Source organism: Oculina patagonica, chromosome 9 (genome assembly GCF_052425735.1).
Source record: "Oculina patagonica isolate OP01 chromosome 9, crgOcupat, whole genome shotgun sequence".
NCBI lineage: Eukaryota > Metazoa > Cnidaria > Anthozoa > Scleractinia > Oculinidae > Oculina > Oculina patagonica.
Window position 1 is genome coordinate 13,584,178 of NC_135766.1, and position 27,230 is coordinate 13,611,407.

At 38.7% G+C, this 27,230-nt stretch overlaps 3 protein-coding genes across 3 annotated transcripts; 1 reads left to right on the forward strand and 2 right to left on the reverse strand.

Moving 5' to 3' along the window:
• Window positions 1-326: 326 nt before the first annotated feature.
• LOC144666251 (uncharacterized) lies at window positions 327-4,642 on the forward strand. Its single transcript, XM_078527652.1, has 6 exons — window positions 327-426; window positions 549-876; window positions 2,071-2,223; window positions 2,597-2,713; window positions 3,892-4,011; window positions 4,198-4,642. Exons 1-6 carry the CDS (start codon window positions 424-426, stop codon window positions 4,575-4,577), a joined length of 1,101 nt encoding a protein of 366 aa, XP_078383778.1. The 5' UTR covers window positions 327-423; the 3' UTR covers window positions 4,578-4,642.
• Window positions 4,643-6,983: 2,341 nt separating this feature from the next.
• On the reverse strand, window positions 6,984-13,486 carry LOC144666270 (interferon regulatory factor 4-like). Its single transcript, XM_078527685.1, has 4 exons — window positions 12,822-13,486; window positions 9,782-9,828; window positions 8,342-8,435; window positions 6,984-7,468 (listed from the first exon to the last, which is right to left on the reverse strand). The coding sequence occupies exons 1-4, from the start codon at window positions 13,228-13,230 to the stop codon at window positions 7,317-7,319; spliced, it is 702 nt and encodes a 233-aa protein (XP_078383811.1). The 5' UTR covers window positions 13,231-13,486; the 3' UTR covers window positions 6,984-7,316.
• A 4,586-nt stretch (window positions 13,487-18,072) lies between these two features.
• LOC144666253 (uncharacterized) lies at window positions 18,073-26,495 on the reverse strand. Its single transcript, XM_078527654.1, has 8 exons — window positions 25,974-26,495; window positions 23,582-23,700; window positions 21,802-21,949; window positions 21,414-21,514; window positions 20,885-20,921; window positions 20,742-20,776; window positions 20,166-20,241; window positions 18,073-19,440 (listed from the first exon to the last, which is right to left on the reverse strand). The coding sequence occupies exons 1-8, from the start codon at window positions 26,353-26,355 to the stop codon at window positions 19,283-19,285; spliced, it is 1,056 nt and encodes a 351-aa protein (XP_078383780.1). The 5' UTR covers window positions 26,356-26,495; the 3' UTR covers window positions 18,073-19,282.
• Window positions 26,496-27,230: the final 735 nt, after the last annotated feature.

The following is a 27,230-nucleotide window of genomic DNA, read 5'->3' on the forward strand; positions in this document are numbered from 1 at the left end:
ATTGCGAGCCTAGCTGTCAATTTTGTTTGTAGTAGCAAACGGACTTAAAAGCTTTATGCCAACAGCAACTTTTTACCGAAATATTAATTTTTCTACTTGTGTAGTTTATCATCGAAATATTATCTGCACGTTTATAACATCTCTTTGAACTGATGTTAATTTCAATTATCTCAGGTCTTTTCTTGTTAAACAAAACGAAACTTAACACACGTCTTCACATTAGGAACTCTATTTGCTTTTAGCTGCTTCGTTTAATTACAAAACTCAGTCGTTAAATCAACTAGCTTGACTGGAAAAAACAGATGGCTCTTTAAAGATTAATTTTTCGCGACATGCAGATAAATAGCCGGGTAGCCTGCCTACCCTCACTTTGGCTTTTAATGCGGCGATAATTAAAGTAAGGAAGGACGATCTTTTGAAAAAATGGTAAGAAAATAAATCTCAACGAGCCTTACTTTCACTGGTTTTACAGTTAATTCAAAATGTAAAAGGCTATAGCCACTATGCTCATTTAGACGGTGACGTATATGTGTATGTTTCATCTTCAGGAAATATCAAGGTTATTTCATACACATCCAGGCCTATACGTTTTTTGTCAAATTTTGTGGTTTCCATTCGTCTTTAGCAGTGGTTTACTGGGCGAAAGATGTGTCACGTCCGTTCAAGGTATCTCTCTCTTGAAACAAAACTACAAATCAGTTCTGGTACGGGATATATTTGTGTGTTATTATCTGTGCAAAGATGACGCCATTTGCCAGAGCCTAAACTTCTATAGAGACAGAAACATGTGCGAGCTGAACAACCGAACACGTTCGGTGAGGCCTTTCAATGTTGTGCCAGACTCGAATGCCATTTATTTGGATAATCCGTTCCGTGGTAAGTTGTGACAAATATTTTGTAGCGATTCAATATTTCTCTTGTTTTTTAAATGTTCAAGTTATCGTACCTAGTTAACAAGGGCTTCCTGAATTACGAAATGAACTACTATACATGTACATCGAAGCTGTCTACTGTATTTCTAAATTTTATTTTTTTACATTATCACAGTCTATTTTTAAACTGTGTGTTAATTGTATTTTCTATTGGCTGACTAAAACTAACAAAATCTCGGAGGGAACGAATTAACACAAACACGAATCAAAAAGGCGTGTTCCGCCAATTTTCTCCCTGATTTTTTTGCTTTTATTATCTTTTGCCAACTTCCTATAAGTTTTCGTGTATCTATTGTGAACACAGTGTGTCATTGAACCTAATGAAATGGCAAACATCCATACTCTATCAATATGAAGCAGTTTTTAATTCCGTTTTGAACTGTTTATATTAGGAAGCTCCGTGCAATTTCAAAATTTGCATAAATAATCAAATAACCATTGTTACTTTTTCATTTGAACTCACTTTTAAAGCATACTGAGTTACTTATTCAAACTGTGCGCCCACAATCTTTGCGATTTCGCTTTCAAAGTGCTTACGTTGTGACAGGAAATACAGTCAAGATATTTTGAAATAAGTGCTTCATCAGTGGACAATTAGTTAAATTAAAAGAGAGAAGTTTTCCGTTCTCATCCCTCCCCAACCACCTCCGTTGAGAAGTCTCTAATATACAAAAAGTTCACTGCTGGCTTTAAAGAGCGGTTTCGAACGGTTAGTGATGCAAAAATAACATGGATCTAGAGAATTAGGCAATCCACGTGACAAGGCAGGCGGTCTGTATACACCTGGGTACCTGTATTTACACTTGATTTGCCTAAACTTGAATCAATTAGACTCACAATGGATTGGCCATTTTTTCGATTAGTTTAGTAATTGAACGACGTTTTTTAAGAGCTTTGAATATCAGACATAAATCGCATTCCTTACTTGAGATGAAGTTCGCTAGTAATGCGAACCCTGCATTCGGGTAAGATTAGTCCAACGATCAAAGTTACGACGAAATACGTCACAACACTATCAAGAAAACCTGTATTTTATGTATATTATGGACGTCGGGAAGACTTCATATACACGATATAGCTCGGCGATATCTGGAAGATGATTGAAACAATGTAACAAACTTGTCCGTTCATTCTACAGCCTTTCTTGGTTCATCACCAGTGCTCCCGGCGGAATCGTGTCAAGAAATTAAGAACGCATCTGAAGGACTGGCACATAGTGGTCGATATTGGCTGGAGTCAGTGGGGCCTGGGAACCTGCCTGTTGGTGCTTATTGTGATATGGAAAAGGCAGGTGAGAGGTGATGCTCAACTTTTTTACCTCTGACACATTGTTTCCAGGCTCTCCTCCTTCTCGCTCCCTGGAAAGGGAAAAGACCATGTGAGCGAGGCTGTTATAAAGTTACCCTTCCTAAATTCGTATGGCAAGTTTGGTAGTCAAGCGCCTTTAAATTAACATGCTTCAAATCTAATTAAACCAAGAAATGCCGTTGAACAAAATCATGAGCCCATTACTGGGCTTCAGCCAAAATAATTATGATATAACTTGCTATGTTTTTAATAAAAAAACTGCATGAAACATATTAAATCAGTTACTATAATGGAAAACACACAGGTTGTTTGTCACTTGTATACCGGAACATCTGTCCGTTTGTCCGTTTTTGCAGCGGTTGTAGAGTGCACAGGGAACCCATGCCAAAATGGTGGAATCTGTGACTATCAGGGGAAGGGACAGTACACGTGTCGATGCGTACCAGGATACTCAGGAAACCACTGTGAATTTGGTAAGTTCCAAGTTTCAAGTGTTTCATTTCGACTCTCTAAAATATGATTGGATTACGAGAATTACATGCATTTAACAACTTTATTGACTTTAGTACCATTGCCAGAACATTTTTAATTACATGCAAAGCTAAGAGCAACTTTTTTTATAAGTGAGTCATCTCTGTTTTATAAGCTCTGATAAAAATACGTGGTTATTATAAGGGTGAACCATCGAGCCAAGTGGCCCATACCGCCGGAGCCATTCCCGGTTTCCGTAGCATGAAGCGACAAGGCCTGGAGTATTTCTACTCCCCACTGAATGGGATGCTAGTCCATCACAGGGTTACCTCCCAGCATTATTTTGCACCTGGGAAGTGCATTTATACACCTGGGTGGAGAGAGGCTCTAGGAGAGTAAAGTGACTTACCCAAGAACACAACACAGTCCCCGGCCAGTGCTTGAACTCGGACCGCTTGATCCAGAGTCCAGCGCACTAACCATTAGGCCACCGCACCTCCAACAAACCAGGTCGTGGCATACATTCAACCCATTTGTCTGTGGGAGACGCGGTGGCCTAATAGCCAGCGAACTGAACTCCTGATTGAGCGGTCCAAGTTCTAGCCTTGGGCGGGGACACTACGTTGTACTCATAGGTAAGACACTTTACTCTCACAGCATCGATCTAGCTCTCTCTATCCAGGTGTATAAATGGGTACCGGCGAATTAAATGCTGAAACTAACCCTGCGATGGCTAGCATCCCATCCAGGGAGGACTAGAACCACTCCTTGTCGCTTTATACTACGGAAATAAGGATATTCTCCGGCCTTGTGGTCCATTATGCTCGAACCAGGAGCCTCCTGGCTCGAACGCAGATTTAACTTCCTTTACTATTTAACAATTAGACTACAAGCCCGAGTTTTCTATGAGCAAATAGTCAACGAGGCGCAGCCGAGTTGACTATCGCTCATAGAAAACGAGGGCGAGTAGTCTAATTGTTTTAGTAGAAACTCTAAAGGATTTCAGTCCAAAACCTACAATATTGTGCACTTTGAAGACAAAAATCAAGAAAATTTACCGCTTAAAGAGCTACGCGAGCGCGCGACTGTTTTCTATCGGCGAATAGAAATCAGTGGGAGAACCAATCAGATTCGCGGATTTCCAATAGAACACAGCCGAGTTTCTACTAATTGTTTTTAGATATCGACGAGTGCTCCAGTAATCCATGTCTGCACGGAGGAACATGTACTGATATGATCAATGGTTTCAGATGCGCCTGCGCAGCATCATCAACAGGCATGCGTTGCGAACTCGGCATTGGTAAGTATTCTCTTCTTAACACAGTCGGTCGCCACTTGAGAAATTCGGACGCATAGAAAATTTTAGCTATCAAATTTAAAACTTTTTTTTGGCATCCTAATTTCAATGTTATTGTTATTTGTCGCTCATTATTCTCAGATTCCCAGAAATTGTTTCAATTAGTAAAATTACTTCTTTACTTCACAGGCCCAGAATGCAGCTCGTACACAGTCGACGCAGAAGCGGACCGCAGTGTATCATTTCCAAGAGATTCGTCCTACAAATGTGACCGGAACACACTAGCTCCTGGCTGGTACCGCTTCAACAGCTCTGCAGGCTCAAAAATGCCCACCACTTGTGTTCCAAAACGCATGTGCTACACCGATGCAACCGGCTGGTTAAATGGAACCCACCCTACTCTCCAAGAGGGAGTGGTAGCCCGGACTGTGTGTTTTCACTGGAATACGAACTGTTGTAATTGGCAGGCATCAATCAAGGTCAGGAACTGCGGATTGTACTATGTGTACGAGCTTGTGAAACCACCAAATTGTCAGCTTCGTTACTGTGTGATTAAGTTAAGATGTTGATACTACTGTTGTGACATTTAATTTCGTGTGGATTGCAAAGGGACTAGTAAAATACTAAAAATGGAACAACTGTTTGTGGCTTCATGGATTCGTATGCTTGTTTTAATTCATAGAATAGAATAGAATAGAATAGAATAGAATAGAATAGAATAGAATAGAATAGAATAGAATAGAATAGAATAGAATAGAACGGCGTGTAAAGTAATTTAAATGAAACAAATGTTTGTGGCTTTGTTGATTCGTATGCTTGTGTTATTCATGCTAATTTTAATTCACGATCGTATTCCCTAGAATAGAATAAAGCACACCAGGAAACGACTAGAGCACGAGAAAAACGTAAAGAAGAACACAAGCGAAGGCATTGCCTTATATTCTGATTTCTTTATTTCGCCCTGTCCTACTCGGCACCCTGTTCGCAGGCATAGGCTATGTTACACGCATATTATGAACATGTGCACACGAAATGTCTTGGGAAAAGGCTCTCATACCAGGTTGCTGCAATGAATAAGTACAACTAGTACTCAGGCAGACGCTTTTAATTCAGATCTCGCAGATTCAATACTGACTGGAAGTATTGCTACTATTTAAGGATAACAGTGTCCCGAATGATATATATCATATTTTCGTCGGTAAGACCCCTAACTGCCTATAAACTTGCTTTATTATGTTGAAATTGAAAGACAAAAACACCAAATGTGACATAAGCAAAAAAACTATCAACTTAAGAAAATGTACGACTAAAGATTAAAAATCACGAGAATGGAACGTTTAAATTCTTAACATCCTGTCACAGAATCAAACTTGACGAACTGTAATTCACCTCTATCCTTGTATTCCTGCACTTCTTTTCCACAATTATTGTTTTATTTTCTCTGTAGAATGCTTTATCCAATTAATTTGTTTATTTCGCGGTATTTAGTAGTATAATTTGAAAATAGGAAAGATAACTTTTGACAATCACTCGCGCCCGGTACACTGTTCTGTAAAATTGCTATTCTCCCTCCCTATCCCACGCCTACAGCACTTTGTAAACTTAACGTTGTCCCAGCCATTCACCATTGTCCATTTAAACGTCTGACTGGAGGGAAGTAATGCGAAATAATCTGTCTTGTAAAAGAAAAAACCCAGACTTCTTGAATAACGATAGCGCTCCCCAATAAATCACTGAACAAAGAACACATTTTACTTTATTTCGACTTGTTTATTCATTTAGTTGAGTTCGAGTTGCAGCACTTTGTTCAAAATATACGGTCATATGTTTTCTGCTACTAACTACTCACGGGTTACTGCTTTTGATCCTATATCCGTGCGTTCCTTTTAGTTATAAGTTAAGAAATCTTGTAGGCTTTCAACATAACCCAACGTGTGGCTACATGCACATCAAATTCGTCCCCTACTGCTTAAACTTCTTCATTTTTTACCTTTGACAGCTATCTTTAAAACGAAAAGTTCGTATGTTGTTTAAATAGCACAGTTTTTTTGTTTGCGCTTAGCCAAAAATTAAGCTTTTTTAATTGTTCGTAATTCTTCCCTGCTATTGACCATATTTGATCCTCATTGATTGGTTTCGCGTCACCGCTTTGGTGCATTATACCTTAGGCAAATATTAGTTTGAGGTTCTCTTCGATTTAAAGCTTAAATGATTTTTTGCTTTCAACACACTTAGCGGGATCAAAATGTTTAATATTATTATTTATACCATGCCATAGAAAATACAGCCAATCAGAATACAGGAAAGCCGTTGTATATTCGACGGTATTCAACCCAACCTTCCCATCGTGCGCTGCGATTGTATTCTCGACGAAATTTAGTAAGCGTATTTTCTATGGCATGGTATACCGAGAAAATACAAGTGACTCGTGGGATATTCCATAGTATACCACTCGAAAGCGTTGCATAACTAGTATATAAACATCAGTGAAATACCAGGAAATCTTTCGCGCGAAAAAATCATATCTTCACACGTGAAAATAACATGTTATTTTCAAATGTGAAGATATCGATTTCGAAACATTTTCTGACAAGTCTGCCCTGTTTCAATGCTGAATGAGCCAAAGTAAATCGATATTAAGTCGAAACCTCAACGGATCTTCCTCGGCAATCTTCGGATATCTTCGGAAATTTTCGGAAAAGTTTGGAAAATGTTCGGAATCATTTGTACGACCTTCGGACAGCATTTTGCAAATCTTCGGAAATCTTCGGTAAATGGTCGGCAATCTTCGGAAAATCATAAAAACATCGTAATTAGTAGGTTTATATAATAAACAGAATATTACATGGTTGCTTGGAGATATGAAATTTATCTTCGAGTGTTCAAATCGATATCCCACTCGTTCGCTGCGCTCACTCGTGAGATATCGATTTGAACACTCGAAGATAAATTTCATATCTCCAAGCAACCATGTAATATCCTCTATATATTTAACTGCTTACCGAACTTATGTTAAGTAGTGCCAATTTCCAACTGTTGCTAAACCATACAATACTTTAATATACCCATCATTGAATCTTTGTTTATGCATGCACTCCAAAAACGATCCAAACATAAAGTGACCTTTCATTAATCTCTTCCCCTAACCTCTAGAAATGATCAAAATTTAAAATCTCCTTACACTATGGATAACATTTAAACAAACTACATGACCGATCTGTAAGGAGATTTACTATGATGATCAACTGGAGACTGGTTTCGATGATTTTATGGTTTAAGCTGTTTGTAAGCCTTGCATAAGACCCTTGCTATTTGCTGCCGTCGTCTGTTTCTTTAGAGGCGCTTTCGCCATCGCTTTCGTCTGCGGCGTTTTCATCAGGTTTCTCGACGTGTTGGTCCACCGCCATTGCATTCCAAGCCCACAAGAACCAAGGCGTGTACGAGAAAGTAAAGGAAGGATCTAAAACAAAATAGAGAATGTAAATGGTAGCCGAATAAAACGTGGCGATAAAGGTTTAAACAGGAGTGCAAAGACTTTGAAGATAAAATATATGAATCGAGTTTTAGCTTTTTCTATTGCTATTAAGAAGAAACTTGACCGTATTCTGTTTAAAATCCGCGAATCTGATTTGTTGTCACGTTGTTTTTCATTTAATAGAACGCGATCACGTTTTTTTTAAACGGACCAGTTTTCTTTATTTTTGTCTTAAAGTAAATAAAACTGTGGGCTTTGAACTGCAATCCCTAAGAGTTTATACCAGCTGTGTTGTACAAACTTCAAATGTTTGATGACAAATCATGCAACGTTTGGTACCTACTCAAATATTTTTTTTCATAATGTGTTCACGCTTAGATTTACAATTACACTATTCGTCCTTGTTTTAAACGCACATAAAAAAATCGAACTCGTAGTTTAAAGGCAGGGGAGGGAAAACAAATTAACGCCCATTTCAGGAGGGCGGCCAGGATCTCCCCTGACACTTTTTCTTGGATAAGTATTTCTATTTACGCCTGGCGGCCGAAAGAATCAAGAAAATAACTTTAATTAAACACAAGCTCTATTTCGGAGAACATTAATGGCTTCTTCGAAAATTAACTGTACCCGTAGGACAGGAGGGGGTACCCATTAAAGCGCCTTTCACGAGGTATAGTAACAGCTTTCGTAAGCTTGTAATCCTAATGGTCCTTCAGTGTCGCAGTTTCTATTGTTTTGGGGGCTAGAAGCATTGTTCCTGTTGTTTGTTCTAATTTTCCCTTGGAGGGTAGCGAGTCATTTTTGTGAGACCTCGCGAGAGCTACCCGACCTTGGTTATTTTAGAGCTTGAGCGCTTACCTGCTGATCTGCACAGCACAAGAGACTCGAACGCTGGGAAAGCTGAGTTTGGACGAGGCCCAATATGAGTAGGAGCCATCATTTCATCCACCAACTGAAATAAACAGAGTCACGGTTAGACTGACCAGGCATATGCGGCGGAGCTGGGGCGACAGGCGGGGCTGTAGCCCCCCCCCAAAAAAAAAAAAAAAAAAATTTGGGGGGCTCAGCATCGGACACTGTTTTTTTTTTTTTTTTTTTTGGGGGGGGGGGGGGGGAATTTGATAAGGGGGCTGTACTCGGCTTGGAGTACGATGCCCCCCCCCCCTACGTTTCTCTGTCGGGAACATGTTTTTACAGCCGTTTCACCCGTTTCGTCAGATCTCCAACCCGATAGTTTTTACTTATAGTCTGTGGATGAAATCCTAGTCTGTGCCAATTCAAATGAAAATTATTGAGCGGTACCTTCGTGCGTTAATTCATATTTAAATGAAAATGCTGTTCCATTATTGTTTTTGTCTATTGATGAAAACTTAGTGTGTGACCATTACCATTCAAATGAAGGTTATTGAAAAGTACTTTAATGGGGCGCGTTCGCTTTCCAAAATTAGCGATTTTTTTCGAGCCATTACTTGGGAACATTTGTTATTGAACCCGTTGTTGAACTAAATAAGGGCGTTGAACGATCTGGTAGTTTTTTTTAAAGAACTGGGGTCGATCAATCTATCTCCGGACAAGGGTGAACGTTTTGTGGTGGGGGAAAGGGGCTATTTCCTTTGTACACTTTCCGTGGGAGAAACAAGATTACCGGGTTGGGGGGGGGGGGGGGAAATCGCGTATGAAAGGGGCGGTTGTTTTTCCGGACCGGAAGAACCTCTGCTGAAAAACACCGAAGTGTGTTGTGGGATTGAAAAATCCCATGGGGACTCCCATATCGAAAGGAAGGGAGCATGTCGGAAAATTCGAATTTTAACTCCAAAAGAAGACCAATCTGGGCGTGGCTCAATTATTTTTGGCCCCTATAGGAAACCATGTCTCTTGCCTGATTGGTCCATTCCGCCACACTGTATGACAACATTTTCCATTTCTTCACGTGTAACCCTAAGTGAAACCTTGACAGCTAAAAATAATGGCATTTTGTCCTGAATATCCTAAGTGAAATACGTGATTTTCACCTCCAAGCGAGACGACGAGCATCCCCGTCCCTTTTACATGGGAGCCATGCAATGCTTCGCTTCGTCACGCAACCCTTCTTCCCACAAACGTTACGCTGCGTGACGACACTAAAAACGGCCGCAAGGGAGACTACTGGGAATCCTGTCCCAGGAGGAAAACTAAAAGCCAATGCTCAGGGTTTATGTTGTGTGTTAATTGCACCTTTCTTAATTTTTTGTCTTTAACAAACAGATAACCGGGTATCTGTTGTTACTTGGCTTACAATTACATTAACATTAGTTTTACCTGAATAATTTCATTCTCTGTAAGGTCGGGATCAACGGCTGTGCTCTCTGAAAAAAAATTAAATGAGTCTGAATTAACTTATCTGATCAAAACAGTCAAGATAAGGGACGGGCCATTATTTTTTTGGAGGGTTTATTAATAATATTGAAAAAAAATTGAATTTAAATTTCGAAAGAAAAAAGATTTGCAGAGGTGCACAAACTAAAAAGAGGACAATTTTTTTAAACCCCTCCTCCAAAGGAAAATAATAGTCTGTCCCTAATGGCTCAAAAACCAAAAAGGTCGGTCACCTGGGCACTTTATATTTTCGAATGCAATCAACGACAGGTTTCGTTTATGTCTCGGCGATCCTTATAAAACATGCGCCGAGAGAGGACCCTGGGAACGAGGTTGCGACAACCTGACTCTAACTCCACCGCGGTCAAACGACAGAAATATGCAAAAAAAATAAGAAAAGTACTGCAAAGATAAGGTTTTAATTTTCACAGTTCAAAGTTCGATACATAACCGGTATCCTAAGGGTTTACTAAGTTTTTTGGAGCTTTACTAAAAACGTTCTACGTGTTTGAAAATAGCGATATGCGGACTTGTAGCTACTTGTCGGCGCCATTTGTCAGAGCACCTTTGGTTCGGATGCGAAACATTTAAAAAGTAAAAACACTCGTTTACCTGAGGTAATGGGATTATGCTTTCACTCGGCAACTATTTTATCTATCCTTGCTCGTAATAACGCTTAAATACGCACAAAAATGCCGAAATGGAAAGAAAATCTGCCTGAGACGTTTGACCGCGGTGAAGACTCTAACTGTTTGTTTTAATCTCGTACCCAGATCTTCTCAGCCTTCGGAGAGAACATCTGGCAAAGTCGGATTTTGCACGCATCATGTGTCAGAAATCTGACACACGAAGCGACTACGCATGCTCGGTAACTAAGTGGATGAAAAGTTCATTTGGCTGTAATAAATCTGCTTATGTCGGCGTTCCACGAATGTTCGACAGGACACACTGTTAGACGTCGCGAACATTTTGTCGCGGAAAATTTATTGTTGGGGTTTTCTTGTGAATTTCTTTTGGCGCCAGTTTTGGAATAAACTTATTGTGTTTGGGTTAAGACTCTTAAGTCTTCCTGTTTTGTGGGAGAAACATCTGCAATGAGACAAAACCACCTTCCAGCATATCCGGTTGGCAACTATGTTGGGCTGTCCATCAAAAAACAACGCAGAAGGAAAAACGACGATAATTTATTGGCCGGAAAATGTGAAATAAAACGTTGCAATTTCCATGAAAAATTAAAATCTGGATCAGGCAGCCAGATTTAATTAAGAAACATCCAGAAAACATCACCTTGACGACGCTAATACTCAAGTGAATTTTCTAGGAATTTAATATATCCTGTTTGCAGGTCACAAGACACATTTAGACGAACAATGACACGAATATAATTAGGAGCTATTAGGGTGTGGAGGGTGGGGTATCAAATGGTTATCTTGTGATATGGACAGCAGCTGTCATATGACGCGACGCTTAGGTTGCATTTCTTGTGGTAAACAACTCTTTGTGCCAAGTAATCAGATTTTTTTCATTTGGGTACTTTCCCCACTTAGGACAACTATCAAAAGCTTAAAAAGGCTTAGAAGATTAATTCTCCCTACTGCACATTATAGACATTCCTTTTTTTTTAAAAAAAAAAAATGATATTAGTTAGGAGAATTTGGTTATTAATACATCAAAATAATATATTCTCTGTCGCGTTCCCCTTCCCTCCCCCGTTAGTCACCCCTTATTAGCTTTTCCAAGAAATCGAATTTTGTTCAATCAGTAGTAAATATATTTTTCAAACTTACGTTTTTCTTCCTTCTCACATGCACTCTGTAATGGGATTATGCTTTCACTCGGCAACTATTTTATCTATCCTTGCTCGTAATAACGCTTAAATACGCACAAAAATGCCGAAATGGAAAGAAAATCTGCCTGAGACGTTTGACCGCGGTGAAGACTCTAACTGTTTGTTTTAATCTCGTACCCAGATCTTCTCAGCCTTCGGAGAGAACATCTGGCAAAGTCGGATTTTGCACGCATCATGTGTCAGAAATCTGACACACGAAGCGACTACGCATGCTCGGTAACTAAGTGGATGAAAAGTTCATTTGGCTGTAATAAATCTGCTTATGTCGGCGTTCCACGAATGTTCGACAGGACACACTGTTAGACGTCGCGAACATTTTGTCGCGGAAAATTTATTGTTGGGGTTTTCTTGTGAATTTCTTTTGGCGCCAGTTTTGGAATAAACTTATTGTGTTTGGGTTAAGACTCTTAAGTCTTCCTGTTTTGTGGGAGAAACATCTGCAATGAGACAAAACCACCTTCCAGCATATCCGGTTGGCAACTATGTTGGGCTGTCCATCAAAAAACAACGCAGAAGGAAAAACGACGATAATTTATTGGCCGGAAAATGTGAAATAAAACGTTGCAATTTCCATGAAAAATTAAAATCTGGATCAGGCAGCCAGATTTAATTAAGAAACATCCAGAAAACATCACCTTGACGACGCTAATACTCAAGTGAATTTTCTAGGAATTTAATATATCCTGTTTGCAGGTCACAAGACACATTTAGACGAACAATGACACGAATATAATTAGGAGCTATTAGGGTGTGGAGGGTGGGGTATCAAATGGTTATCTTGTGATATGGACAGCAGCTGTCATATGACGCGACGCTTAGGTTGCATTTCTTGTGGTAAACAACTCTTTGTGCCAAGTAATCAGATTTTTTTCATTTGGGTACTTTCCCCACTTAGGACAACTATCAAAAGCTTAAAAAGGCTTAGAAGATTAATTCTCCCTACTGCACATTATAGACATTCCTTTTTTTAAAAAAAAAAAAATGATATTAGTTAGGAGAATTTGGTTATTAATACATCAAAATAATATATTCTCTGTCGCGTTCCCCTTCCCTCCCCCGTTAGTCACCCCTTATTAGCTTTTCCAAGAAATCGAATTTTGTTCAATCAGTAGTAAATATATTTTTCAAACTTACGTTTTTCTTCCTTCTCACATGCACTCTGCTCTTTCTTTGCCTTGCCGCCGCTGCATTTCATTTTGTAGATCTTATACCCCTTGGGGCCTCTTGGGCTGCTTTCCCCGCGAACCTCTTTGAAATCTGGCAAAGCGTTCAGTGTGCATCTAAAATTCGTTTTCCATTTGATTGGATTCGGTCTGTCTTTGCCCTCTTTGTACTTTCCAGAGTACTTCGCCCACTGTGAAAATATTTCAGCGTCTGTCATACACCAGTTCTGGCGGGATCCGTGGACCCAAGGAATTTTAAACAATCCTCGTTGTCGATTGATCCACTCTACCCCTTGGATTTCTCCGCTGTCAAGTTTCTGAATCAGCCAGTCTCGAAATCGCAATCTCTTCTTTCCAGACAGTTTGCTATAATCGTGCATCGCGTCTTCTTCTGCTCCTCGCCTCTTGGAAAACCAGATATAAACTCAAAAGTCGCTTTTATGGATTCAAATTTCGATAGACTGAAATAATTTCGATTCCTTCTTGAAACTAAACCGGAAGTTCATTCGCTCTTTTTTTCTCAAAACTGAAAGTGAAGTTTTTAAAAAAATCGGTTTCGCTTTTGCGAAGTTAACAGGGGAACACACCAGACGTTTTGGTGAACTTTAAGCTGCTAACTGCATCTAATATATCTGCCTTTTACATGTGATATGAATGTGTAAATATTAGGGAAGGGAAAAGTCCCTAAAGGGGTTTTCCCCTTTTTCCGGGTGGATGCACTTTGGAAGACTATCACACCACTCGACGCAGTCATGCAAATCATTCGAATGCCCGACATAATGTTGGTAAAAATGTATTATTTTTTGAAAATCCCTCTACACTTCATTTTCTTATATCTCTTTAGATATGTAACTGTAAATCCCGTTTTTCATGACTGTACAGTCACTCTCACTTGGCAACTACCAGCTGTAAGCGAGTCAAATAACACATAATTTATTATTCATTATGCTTAGGGGTTTTTCCCTTTCCGAGACCCGTTTGTTCAGGTTAAAGAGGCAAAATATTATTCGCTGTCAGTGGTTTCTGTTATTAAAATGAATTATTTTAAGCTATATTGGGAACTTTTTGTTCTTTTTTTCCTGGAAGCGAAATATATTTCTTGTAAATTTAAACATTCGACTCGACTAACATTAAAACGATCGTATTTTCAATGTGTTTACAATATGCGCTCTGTTGAATACCGTAATCAAATAACAAAGATAAGTCATGCGTTTACTGAGTCTCGTGTAAAACTGTTCATGGTATGCGCTTATTTTTTACGTTACTTTATATTTTAACTTTTAAAAATCCTTTATTTTAGTCGTGCAAATGTTTTCCTTCAACATCGAAAATTCAAATCGGCTTAAAATGCAAATACGATATCATAGCAGCCACACATGGGTTTTAGAATGCATTAAGAATTAGGGGAATCCCCGAAATCAGCGATTGTTTACAAGCGCCAAGGTGTTCTGCTTTTCGTCGCACGATAAATGTTTTTTTTTTTTTACTGTTCTCTATTCCTATCAGCTAAGCGACTACATATTGATTCGTATTGGGACTTTTACCTTTGATATACATGAACGATTTCGAACAAAACAAATTTACTCAAAATAATAATTAATGTTATGTTGAGTTGATTTTAGTTATTTTGACCTTTGTGACCACAAAGCCTCCCACATTGTTTTTATAATCACCCACTTGTTAGATAGGTGGATATTTGGCGGTTCAGGTCTAAATCGTCAGCGAACCGTTTAAAGGAAAATGGAAATATTATTTCAGTGAGCTGGATGTCTTGTTTGAAAACAGAGGAATTTAAAATTCCTGATTGATTTTACTTGTCTTCGATAATCTTATCACCAAAGTGTTGGCATCTTTTCATTTCTTCGGTGGTTAAATGACTCTTATTCCCTTTCATTAATATTGTTTGCTCTGCATGTAAGCTTGCAATTTGAAATGTTTTGAAGCAATGACTGTATTCGTCGGGCCATCAGCTGCATTCCAGGTACTAAGAATTTTTCGCGTAAATTACGCAAAAACGTTCAACTATGAAGGGAACTTAATAACATATTGGAGCAGGGTGAAATATATATAGTCACGAAACACATTCTACTGAAACATTCCTGAAGTTTTTCACGACATGAACGGCAAACTGATCCTTACGGCGAAAGCAGTCAAAATAAACAAAGTGGATAAAAAACTAAAATATAGGGCAATATATTTTTATCCACTTTGTTTATTTTTGACCACTTTAGCCGTCAGGATCAGTCTGTATAATTATTTTAAACTAAGTTACTGATCCAGGTCTTCAAGAGATCCGGCACCACTCATCGGTTTGTCGCTGTGATATTGCAGATTTTTATTTTTGACGTTTTTCAGGCACATATAGCAAGATATTTTCTTGGCAACCAATACGCCAGAATTTCAGACGTCTTCCTCCGGTTGCGCGCCCTCGAGAGCGTGCAGGAGGCGATTAAAAGGCGGCGAAATTTTTAGTTTTGAAAGCAATCGTTTGTTTCAACTGAACGGATATAAATTTACCAAATCTCTCGGTATTCACAATAAGACACACACACAAAAAAAATTAAAACAGACGTTTTTCATGTGAAATTTATTATCAATCAAAATTGAACTTGATATTCAAGAAGGATTGCTTTTAGCTGTTGGGATGAGTTTCCCTAATGGTCGCGGGTCGCGGGTCGCGGGTTTCAAGTCGCGTGTCGCGGGTTTTAAATAAGTCGCGGGTTTTGAAAAAGTCGCGGGTTTTGAAAAAAGTCGCGTGTTTTTAAAAAGTTGTGAGTTTTCAATAGAATGCATTAATTTCTCAGTAGAATTCATTCAAACAAATTTAAACCGGTTGCAGAGACGCCGGTTTTAAAATGATCGCATTTTCTTAGGAGCTACGTTACGAAGTAACGTTGCGAGTTAGACAATCAAATTGCGAACTTCGGAACAAACTTCCCAAACTTTGCCGACTGAACTTCTGAACTTCCCAAGTTTGCAAGTTGAGGAGGAACGAGACACGTTACAAAGTGGTGGCAGAAATATTTCAGCGATTCTAGCTGCTCGAGTTTCAAAATAGTTGTTTGAACAAGCACGGCGTCGGTATCAACGTTCTGACCCACAGTAAGTAAAAGGATGACATATACCGTCCGTTGCATCACGTCCTGAAAAAAAAAATGTTCAAATTGGGTATCAAACATTGCATGATTTGCAATCAAGCTTTTAAGTTTGAAAACAACGTTGCGCGCGAGCGATCATGAAGTTGAACCAAAGTATTCATGATTGAACGCGTACGGTTGATAAATATATTTTACTAGTATTCTGTGGCAAAAACTCTTTAAAATATTTTTAACTGGCGCAGATTTTAAAAACCCTTCTGTAGTTATGTTTACAGAAATGGTTTTGCTTCGCTAAACCATCGGAAGAAAACAGGTACCATAAAAATAGAATTGAGCCGTAAACGTGTCGCGACTTTTAATTTAAATTTGTCTGACTCTTTCGCATTTGTATAAAATTAATTCCACGTGAAGATCGGTAAAGCCGTCCAGTTTCATTCGGTTTACAAACGCAGAAGACTTGACATTGAAGTAAAAGCCTCGCAAAAATTTGAAAGATGTATTTGCTGTATATAAAAATTTGAATTTGACCAAATTTCAGCCGACGTAAAATTTATTTATCGGCAGATCGCTCATGCGAAACGACGTCAGGCTCTTCAACTTCAACAAAATATTTTGTAACTCTAGCCACTGGAATCGCTGGAACATTACCGCTGCTGCCATGTTTTCTTCACCTGAATTTCCGAAATGACCATGACTTTCGAGCAACATGTCTTGTTCCTCCTCAACTTGCAAACTTGGGAAGTTCAGCCGAACCAAAGTTGGGGAGTTTTTTCCGAAGTTGGTAATTTGATTGTTTAACCCGCAAAGTAATTGGCTACTTTGTAACGTAGTTCCCAAGAAAACGAGTTTAAATTTGTTTGAATGAATTTTACTGAGAAATAAATAGTTTCTATCGAAAACTCACAACTTTTTAAGAACACGCGACTTTTTTCAAAACCCGCGACTTTTTCAAAACCCGCGACTTATATAAAACCCGCGACACGCGACTTGAAACCCGCGACCCGCGACCCGCGACCATTAGGGAAATTTCTATAGGATAATGAACGTAATTTTGATCAGGTCGGAATTTTATCTACCTTTCTGGATATATTCTCTTGAGCTTCCAAAAAAATACAATGTCGCCTGTTTTATGTTTTATGAAAATAGAATGGAGGATTGGAGGCGAAAAAGCCGCTGTTGTAAAACCATTTCCGGAGGGATTCTTTTCACCTTAGTAAGCATCAAAATGGCAAAACACCCAAATAATTCTGTGCTATAATTAGCTTTAAGCTGTATATTGATTTAAACGTATCCTTTTCTGCTGACAAAGCACTTGACTGCAATAAGACGTACAGCGACGTATCTATAAAGAAAACCATGCTCTATTTTAAATTGCAATGTACGTACATAACTGAAGGGGTTCTCGTAGCGATAACAGAAGTGTTTAATATAAGCAACCACAGGCTAGAAACACTGAGAGTCTGTCTTTTTATTGTCCATATTGTGCGCAATATAGTGTTTGTGTAAGGGATCTGATGTCAAATATAACTAGTAAACCTTCATACTTTTAAGTTTACCCTCACCGGTGAGCGCATGTGCAATCCATACATTTGTCTCCAAATTTTCGTGCTCACTTGCTCGGCAAAATAGTCAAAATAAAAAGTAACTGCTAGACAGCCTAAATTTGAATGGTCACACACAAGGGGTTGCATATACACAGAAGCTCCTTGTTGATGTTTGAGAACCACGTATTGCCAAATTGCTTTATTTTTCTGAATGGTCATCCATAAAAGCTTAAACCCAGAGTAGCTTAATTAGAGTCAAAACTCTGAAACACCTTGTACAGTATTATCATCAAAACCATAGTTAAAAAACTGCATGAAAATGCTGCTCACTATAAACCTTTATTCAAATGGTCACACACTAGAATTTCGTCTTCAGACTAATGAAAGACGACTTCCATTATGTAAATATTTCAGACTCAAAAGCTGGAACCACGACGGACTTGAAAATATGGAGTTGAGTAATATTTATGTAGTTTTAAAAGTAAATTCTAACTCTGGGTAGATAATTACGATAATAGAAATGCTCATTTTACAGCTACTACTCAAACATATCTAAAGAAATTAAAAATAGTTCATCGTATCAAGGTTTTAAACACAATTTATTTCGTATAATTTAAAGTCTACACACAGTTTCGGGTCATTGCTTTGGAATTTTAATTTACGCTGAACTGACTCCAATAAAACATATTAGACTGATTTTAAGGTCGATAAGAAGTGATATCTACTACGCTGATTGAATTGAATAATAAAATGAACAAAACACTGACCAATTAACACTATTATTTTCAACACTGACTCGTCAACTTCTAAAGATAGACGACTTTCATTTTGTAAATATTCTACACAACGTTAAGTACAAAGCTATTTTACAAATACCACATACAAAATATAATATTGTTTACTTTTTAAAGTATTTACCACTATTTAATAACTGTTTTGTAAAAACGACTTTTTCTGCAATAATGCATGGCATCATGATATAGTTCTGCAGGTAGAAAGTTTTAATGGGTGAACAAAGATCACTTTTTGAGTTGACAAGAAAATCTGATTTCTAGGAATAGACACGCTTCAGCTTGGTCCTTTAAAGCTGATTTCCAGTCCGTACTGCGCAGACTCGGGGTTTGTTTTCGTTTTTGTTTTGAATTCGTTGAAACGTTACACTTCGTTGACAGCATACATGAAGTTTTTTTTAGTCCGCCATTACAGTTCGCATCGTTTAAGAATTTCCGATGAGCTGAAACGTCGGTTTGAAATAGCGTCAAGGTTCTTCTACTTGTTATTATTTGTTCTGCAAGGATATCTGGCGTTAATAATGAAGAAACAGGTAAGTTTGTCAAGTAATTTTTAGTTTTGCTTTGTTTGTGAGGCTCACATAAACATTGCAGCCGAGATTGCGCAGTACGGACTGTAATTCATCTTTAAAGGGTAGATACAGTTTCTGTAAATGGCTTAATTAACCCTTTTCCAACCACGAGTGACCGAATTCGAAATTGAAAAAGTGTTGTGTCATGCCACGATAAAGGGGTGGGGTTATGGGTGGAGCGGGGTGAGAGGAGGGGCGCACTTGTATAAGGGAAAGAGTCATTTATGAGGTTCCAAAGGTGTCCTCTAATTGGAGATTAGACGGAGCCTTGTTGCTTTTTAGATCGAAGCCGACTGGTTAATATTTCTTTGTATTCGTGATAGCACGTTCCCTTTGGTTGCTGAAGTTGACATTTTGTTTATTTCTTCATTAGAGTTCTTCACAAGAGGTTCCTCAAATGTAGATTGTGAAAGATTGTTATGATCTCTTAAGATCTGTTGATGACACTCAAAATCTCCCGGGTGGAGTCTGGCGTCAAGGGGAGGGAAGCAGTGTACTCATTTCCATAATTAGATGAGCCTTCAGTCTTTAAGACCAGCCGCAGAGGCGGGCGCTCTGTTGGAGTGGAGGCCTCTTCTGTAAAATCTACGAGAGAGGAAGAACATGTTTTTATGGTGCGTGACTGAGTATTTTGCCTTTGAATTTTGCACAAAGGTCTTTACGATCAGCTGACTAAACGACAAAGAGAGATGCTTACAAATTCGCGAGAAAGCAAACAGAAGTTGATAGAGAAATATCGTGCTTTTATTGACATCTCCCTCAATAAACATACATTAAGTATCCTTTTAAATAGAGGCTATTAACACCGACTGGGGGGGTCCGCTTTAAGGCCTGCCTTAATATGTATATTAGAAAGGATATTGCTGACGATCTGTTCCATGATTCATTCCAACCATAGAAAGAGGAGCAGTTCAAAGCTTCCGTAAAGCTTCTTATAAGCATTGCTTAGAAAATGTTCTAAATGTTTTGGTTAAGTAATAAGCACTATTTGAATCTAGAATTTTGTAACCTTTTTGGAAAATGACGTGTAATTGTTAACGGTCTAACGTTTAGGACGGGTAAAATGGAATTGGGTTTTGGGACATTTTTATTGGGATGGGTTTTGGTTGGTGGGATTCAAGAAAAATATTTTGGGAAATGGGATTTTGAAAAAATGGGGGAAAAAATTTTTCCCCCCCCCCCCTTTGTTAGGGTTGATTATTCCTCACTTAAAAAATACCATTTTTATGAGACCTTTATATTTCAAGCGTTATCGTCCTCTGCTTCAAATGGCTAGCAGTCTGAGATATGTCGATAAGATTTTGACTCACCTTCATCATTTGATCCCTCCATGCCATCCAGCTCGTCAAGTGAAGAGCCACTCTGGTCTGACATTTGGTCTACCAGCTAGGAAGGAGAGGGAAAAGCATTTAAGTTATCACAGCCAAACTAAGAGTAGTAGCGGGGGGTGAGGGGTTAGGGGAAGTAATGTAAAAAGGCTTAATCAGTTTGTCAATAACGCGGGGCTTTTTAGGAAATCCATTTTCGACGTTCTTAAAAGAAACTTAACTTCACCTCCTCGCCCGGAAACTGTTAAAAAACGCTTCAAAAAAAAAGCATTTGACTGATTATACCATGGACACTCCCTAAAGGGTTTGAACTGGCTCAACTTCAACCTTGTTAGCCAATCAGTGTGATCCAACAATCGCACGTGCAATATATCGAAACGTGCCTGCCATAGAGACTTTTGGGAATACCAATATAAAGACGTCAAAAAGATTTTAAAAATCTATCTTTTTTGGAACGGCAATGAAACAGCAATTTCTTTTACCACATAATACAAAACAAGGCAACGGCAACATCAAGAATAACATCAACAACAGCAACAACAAAGAACATTATCTTACATCGATGATTTCCTGATCGCTGGGCACTTCATCTTCTGCAAAAGTCATATTAAAACAAGGTAAGTATGAGGTCACAGATTCAAAAGTCTGTTTACTATGAACAGTGCAGTTTACGTGTTAGAATATCAAACGCAAAACCTCACCTTCTTTCACGATCACTTTGGCAACTCCTGAGGAACCCTGAAATTAAGATGAAAAGAATGTAAACTTGGAATAAGTACAGACGTTGAAACAATTTTAGATACAACATATCTTAAGGCTACATGTACAGAGGCTTTTTTCTCAAACTTAGTTTGAACATTGCAATTGGGCACTGTTTTTGTCATTTTGTGAAACAACAGATCGAATTGAATTTTAAAATCATCGCTTTTTATTTTCAATCTTTAAAATTACATGTAAAAAAAATTAAAATTTCTGGCCGGGGGGAAAAAATAAAAAAAAAATTGAAAATTCTCCCAGTTTAATAGTTGACCAAGTGCTGCTAAAACTGTGCAGTTGAGCAATTATTGAACAAATTCGCTTTTCTAATTTCTGTAAGCCATGTGACTATCCTCGTTTTTCAGGTCGGGATGGGAAGTGAGAGTACCCTGGGAGTGAGTTTGACCATTTCACGCGACTAAGGGCGTGTCTAGATATTTTACGAGCTATTTATAACTCAGTTTTATTCAATACCTCTTCTAAATCAACGAGTTCCCTGGAGCACGATGGCATCATTCTTTCATCTGGAGACAAAGGTTCTTGTTTGATTCCTGGTTGAGTCATAACACCAATGTCTGAAAGCGATGAATGGCAAGAGGAAGCTACATTGATAGTTCAGTGACAATTAGTAGAGAATTTTTTTAAACACTGTCGTTAAGTAAAACTAATCAAAGTAGTCACATTGGGCCAATCGTAACAAAAGGCAGATGACACAATGAGCCAGTCAGATCACGTGGCAAAGTCATGTGACTTTGTTACAACTACACGAGAATGCGTGTAGGAAAATCTACGATGAGTGTTGACGTTGCTCTTCATCCACTATCAGTACAATCGACACTTAAAGGTGCAGTACATGACGTACCTTTCATCTCGGGTCTTGGGTCGAACCACGTGCTCATGTAGTCATGATCCAGCAGATGTGGCCAGGCGTGGAACGTTGGCCAGAATCCAAAGCCACTGAAGGGTTTGCTTCCCGGTAAGGGGTAGTATGGAGCCTTCCTGGGTTGTTCCTAAACAATGACAAGAAGGTTAGCACCCCTACTATACAAACTTACAACCGATCTCCTTTCCGACTAATTTTTTTTTAACCAATAAAATTGGGCTAAGAAGGAAGCGAGGAGTTATATGGCAAAAGTTTTTACTAAGCCATTTATAATTAGACAGATGATCTTTCCGTGGTGTTAAGGGCAAAACAATGTACTGAATTGATTGAAAGCAGTATCTTTTTGTTTTGCTTAATGTGAATTTAGGTCATGGGCAGAGTAGCAAAGAAACCTCGAGAAATGATTATGAGGGCGTTAATGATTTTTTTTTGGCGGCTCGCTGATACCAAATCACCAATTTTGCGATTTGGAAGAAATAAAGAGAGTACCCGCAGTCTGCGACGAAATAACAAAATAAACGTGGATGAGGAAAAAGACGCCTCCTTTAAAATGTCAGGACGAATTCTAGAAACGACTGGAGGCTGTAGCGCACTAACTTGATACGCATTGACAGCTTTGACTGACAGCTATGATTGACAGGAATGGATCAAAATGACGTGAGCCGAGAGCTAAGGTTGCATGCTGTTTCTAAAAGTACCAAAAAGGCATTGGCTTCCAAACATGAAAACTCGCTAAATTTTTGGTTCATTGCCACTTCAATCTTCTGTGCTCCTTTGTAAGAGGCCATCATTTTCTTGTCCTTATTCTACCTTGGTTAAACTTATACTTTTCCTGAAGCTTTTTTCGATCTGGTGACTGATTCGAATGTTGACAGTCGTCACTGGCACGTGATTTATTCAACCTCATGACGTGCCTCGTGTAAAACTAACGAAACTGAAAAGAACTGAAACACGACTTACGCTTTGACGAAAACAATTGCGTTTTCGCAAGGCTTAGACTGAAAGCAACCACCTTAAAGGAAGCGAAACCACTCTACGTTCGCACCCCGAAACTTAAAACTTTCATTTATCTCTTTCAGTTCAAGAAACCCACTCTTGTCTTCAACATTTCCTCTTCAAATTTAACTGAAAAAATTCAGCAGATCTGTGGTTAACAAATAACAAAAAGAATTCTCATTGCCAAACTTTGTAATACATGTATGTCAAAGAATTTGATTCTATTTTAATCGTTTGTGAAATGGTAAGGTTTCTTTTCAGGGATTAATCGTTAACTGAATGTAACGAGAAGTTGCTAAAAAATTTGCTGCAATTTCATGCAGCAATTAAGACGGACTGAATCCGGGCGATGCTTGGAGGAAAAAAATTGAATGTTGAAATTGTGACCTTTTGATTAAACGAGGCTACTTGGAAAGTAGTACTTTCGAGGACAATTCGGCGGTAATTGTGCTTGGAGGTCAATAAATTTAATCTTCCCTACAAAGGGTCTGCTCTTTCGATTTTCCGAATAGGTAATTTTCTAAATTTGTTTTTTTGGTGACCTCAATCTCAAGTAAGCCTGAGTGACCAACTTATCGATTTTTTTTACGAGGGTATAATGAAACATGCTACATAATATTTAAGTTTAGCTCAGTGTTTAGAAGTAGCGCTTTTATCGCCTTGCGTTTAAAGTATTGTAGCTTCTGCTGGGCTCTAAACCCCATTGCTTATCTCTTAAATCTACTCGTTTATAGCCTCGTTTTATAAAGAGCGCGTCACCTACCCCTGGAGTTGCTCTTTTTTTGGCGGGTTCCGGATCTCTCCTCGCTCTCTTCGATGCTGTGTGGTCTCTGGAAGGTGGCGTTATATTTGTGTTTGTCGCTGAGCTGGTAGAGGCAGTTGCTGCAAGATACAAACAAAAAATTGCTATGTAGAAATAACACATAAGAAATTATTCTTTTTACTGTTAACTCATAGCTAAAGCCAGGCATTAGCCTGTGCGTGGCTTTGAGGCTGTTCATAAGGAGGAAGGGAAACGAATTTTAAACGAAATTTTGAATCAAATAACACGAAAAAACTTCAAACGTAACAGTGCGTTTATTGCGCTTGTTGAACGATATATAAAGTGAGTGTAAGAGCCGCCAACCTGTCTCTTACGAAAAAGGAACTTGTAAAGGATTTCATATAGGCTTATAGATAATCAACTGAGCAGATATGCATGTTTACTTGAAGTCTGTCCTGAGTGAAGACGCCTAATTCTTGATAATGACAAAGAAAGTTTTTGTCGTACGTCTGTAGTTCCAATTTTGTTTGGCGGCTTGAAGCTAAGGCAGCGCATTTAAAATACACGTTTCAACTCTTCATACAACAATGCAAAACTTGCTTGGAAATAATATAAGCCTATTGAACACCAGTTAACGTTTTGTCTTTTTGTAAATTTTTATTTACAAGCAGGTCGCGAACCTTTGTAATTTCGCCTGGAATTCCGCATTGTAAACGCCATTCTTATAGGAACAAGTTTTTCCGTGTATCTAAATCCCTCCTTAAAACTATTACCAAGTGAGGAAAATATATCCGACGTGCGATTTCTGTAGAAACAGTTCCCACGAAGATCGAGGATCTGAGCTACTTGAGTGAGCTCAACTTGATTTTTTCCGCATTCTATGGCTGCGAGCAAAAGATTCTTCTCTAGATAGCGAAGTTACTGAGATTCTTGTCAAGTTAACTTCTGATATAGACAGTTGTTTCCCCTGGTTTTTTCTTTACTCAATCGAACACTTTGATTAAACCGATTTTTTTCATGACTGTGTTATGCTCCTTCCGAGGAAAGGTGATTAATTTGAGGTCAGTATTACACCTTGAACAAGGGCGATAAGTAGTTTTTCCGTTTCAAACTTGTCCATTTAGTGAGTCAAGCACGACGCTCTATTCTGAACCCCCTCTTCATCATATCTTTTATTGTTTTATTGCGGTGTGAGAGAGAACCAGGCGCAGCATTTTACCAAAATCTTAAAATTTCACACGACACTGTACTAAGTCGATACATTTTTACGCGCCATTTCTTGGAAAGTTCGATAAACAACAGATGTTGCTAGAATAAGTGAGTTATCAACCGCTAGACACAGACCGGATCGAATCTTCTCCGTGCTGATATCGAAACGATATTCACGACTATCGAACCTTTCGGTTTCAAATCATTTTCTAATCACAACCAATTGCAATACCAAATGCTTGGTTCGAAGCTTGTCTTCAATGGGCGAATTATTCAACAAACCGTAACGCTTTCCTAGAATTTTTCACACCCCAAAACTACTCTATACTACACATATCTGTGGCCATGCTAAAGCAACCGAGTTATTCACAGAGAGTTGGAGTCAGAGCTCTTGCTGATTAGAAACTGAAGTATTTAGCTTTCTTGCTGTGTTTGCTGAAATGCACGAAATTCAACAATGCTCGATCATTTTTCTAGGGCGTTCCCGACTCTCTTTGCCTCCGTTTATATTGTTTTTCCTTTGAATCGATGCAACGAGGACGTTCATAATTTTTTTGATAAACCAACGCTGATAAAATTCATTTAATCTCAACGCTTTAATGAAATTTTTCCATCAGAATTATTGCAGTTTCGTTTGAACCTTTTTACCAGTGCTATAGCCCGCATGCAAATTACGTCACTCGAGCCTTTTTCTCGGAAAAGCTTTCGTAAACAATGTACTGCCTTTTTCTGGGAATTGGCTATGCTTTGATGCCTACAATTGATTCTTTTCGCAGTGTTTTGGCAAAATATACCTTCGAATCCTTGTTGAAAGCAATAGGGAATTGTAGCAGATTGTAGTCTGGTCGTTTTTGAGAACTTCCGTTTAGAGTAAACATTGAAACTAGCCAAAAACTGGCAAAGTGGGTTTATCGGGTCACGGGTCTTGCACACGAAGCTGCACAAATTCCCCGCAGACAGACTTCAGTAATATTTTTCTTTTGAATTTATACACAACCTCTGAAATGAAATATTGCATTTGATAGGGCAAATTTCAACAACATTCGTGAATAAATAATATAAAAAATTGATTCGGTAAGCATTGTTGACTGTGTGATGTGACTTGTGTGCAGATATTTTAATATCTGCTTAAAAGCTGCGTGCCGAGGTTGTTGTTTGGCGTAAAACCGTGTCGAATACTTACATTTGCTCTGTCGTTTATTATGGCTGTCTTTCTTGGTAGACTTCTTGACTATCTGGTAGACTTTATAAGCATCCTGTCCTCGCGCTATGCCCTGGTTTGGAAGCTCGATAATATCCGGAAGAGCGTTCAAAGCACATCGAAAATTCGCTTTCCATCGCCTGGGATCAGGTCGGTCGTAACCTTTTCTATAGCGTCCGCTATGGATTGCCCAGCCTTCGAAAACGCAGGCGTCTTTAGGGTAGGACCAACACTGCCTCGAAGCATGCTTCCAGGAGACTTTAAAGATCCCTTTCTCTCGATCCTCCCACTCAAGTCCTGGAAGTCGGCCGCTGTCTGCCTGTTGCTCGATCCACGCTCGAAGTCGAAGCCTTTCCGCTGGCATTGCGAAATATTTGTTAATAAATTCTGCGTAAGGTTATCTACTTCCAAAGTAGATTCTTAAATTGTCGTTTGAAAGCCAATAGCGTCTAGATCCGTTCGCTTCGGTGTCTGAGCTTCAATGCTTCTAGCTCTGGGGAAAAAACGCTTTTGTATTTTTAGAATATTCACATGACAGTACGGGGAGTCCCCTTGCACTTTCCGGGAACTTGACGTCATTATTGAGCGAGCCAATCAACGCGTGTCACATCTTCGCGCCAAATGGCTATTTACAGCATTTTACTCTGGTCTTGTCTTGAATAAATGCAAGAAAAGTAATTTTATAAGGTAAAGCAATAAAATTCTTATAACATAAGACGGTATATACGAAATATTATGTCACTCTTATCCTAAATTTTTGAAAAATATTTAATTTTCAAAATTAACATAAAAATTTTGGCAGCTATCGTGTAAACATATTGAAATCAATTTCATTTTTTGGACGAGTTTTGATTTTGTTTTTGAGTAGAACTGCTGAAAAACCGAAAGAGCTGAACAGGAAATTACCTGGTTTAAGAAACGAAAGAAATTGTTTGCGAAACCTAGAAGAAATATGCAACCGAAAGGTTTTTATTTCGGCATAATGATCAGAAAAAAAAAATGTTTTGTACAAAGTGTTCTGATGTCATTTAATCTCTATAGCTATAGGATCGAAGCTCTGACTGCATTAACATGAAAGTCTGGTGATCGTGGAAGTTGAAACTTAAGCAAATCGCGTCCGATTGTTCGGCGTCATATGAGCTATAGGATAGTGGAGTTTCAAGCCAATATCACCACTAGTACTACTCGACCTTCGATCACACATGGGTAACCAGGCCGAGAAGACTGAGTGTGAGTGGC

Coding starts and splice junctions, on each gene's coding strand:
- LOC144666251 (XM_078527652.1), top strand. Junction 2,224..2,596: donor TTGTGATATGGAAAAGGCAG/GTGAGAGGTGAT, acceptor CCGTTTTTGCAG/CGGTTGTAGAGTGCACAGGG. Junction 2,714..3,891: donor AGGAAACCACTGTGAATTTG/GTAAGTTCCAAG, acceptor AATTGTTTTTAG/ATATCGACGAGTGCTCCAGT.
- LOC144666270 (XM_078527685.1), bottom strand. CDS start 13,230: ATGCACGATTATAGCAAACTGTCTGGAAAGAAGAGATTGCGATTTCGA. Junction 9,829..12,821: donor ATGTGAGAAGGAAGAAAAAC/GTAAGTTTGAAA, acceptor ATTTTTTTTCAG/AGAGCACAGCCGTTGATCCC. Junction 7,469..8,341: donor TGTGCTGTGCAGATCAGCAG/GTAAGCGCTCAA, acceptor ATTTTGTTTTAG/ATCCTTCCTTTACTTTCTCG.
- LOC144666253 (XM_078527654.1), bottom strand. CDS start 26,355: ATGCCAGCGGAAAGGCTTCGACTTCGAGCGTGGATCGAGCAACAGGCA. Junction 21,515..21,801: donor CCCAAGACCCGAGATGAAAG/GTACGTCATGTA, acceptor CATCGCTTTCAG/ACATTGGTGTTATGACTCAA. Junction 20,777..20,884: donor CAAAGTGATCGTGAAAGAAG/GTGAGGTTTTGC, acceptor TGACTTTTGCAG/AAGATGAAGTGCCCAGCGAT.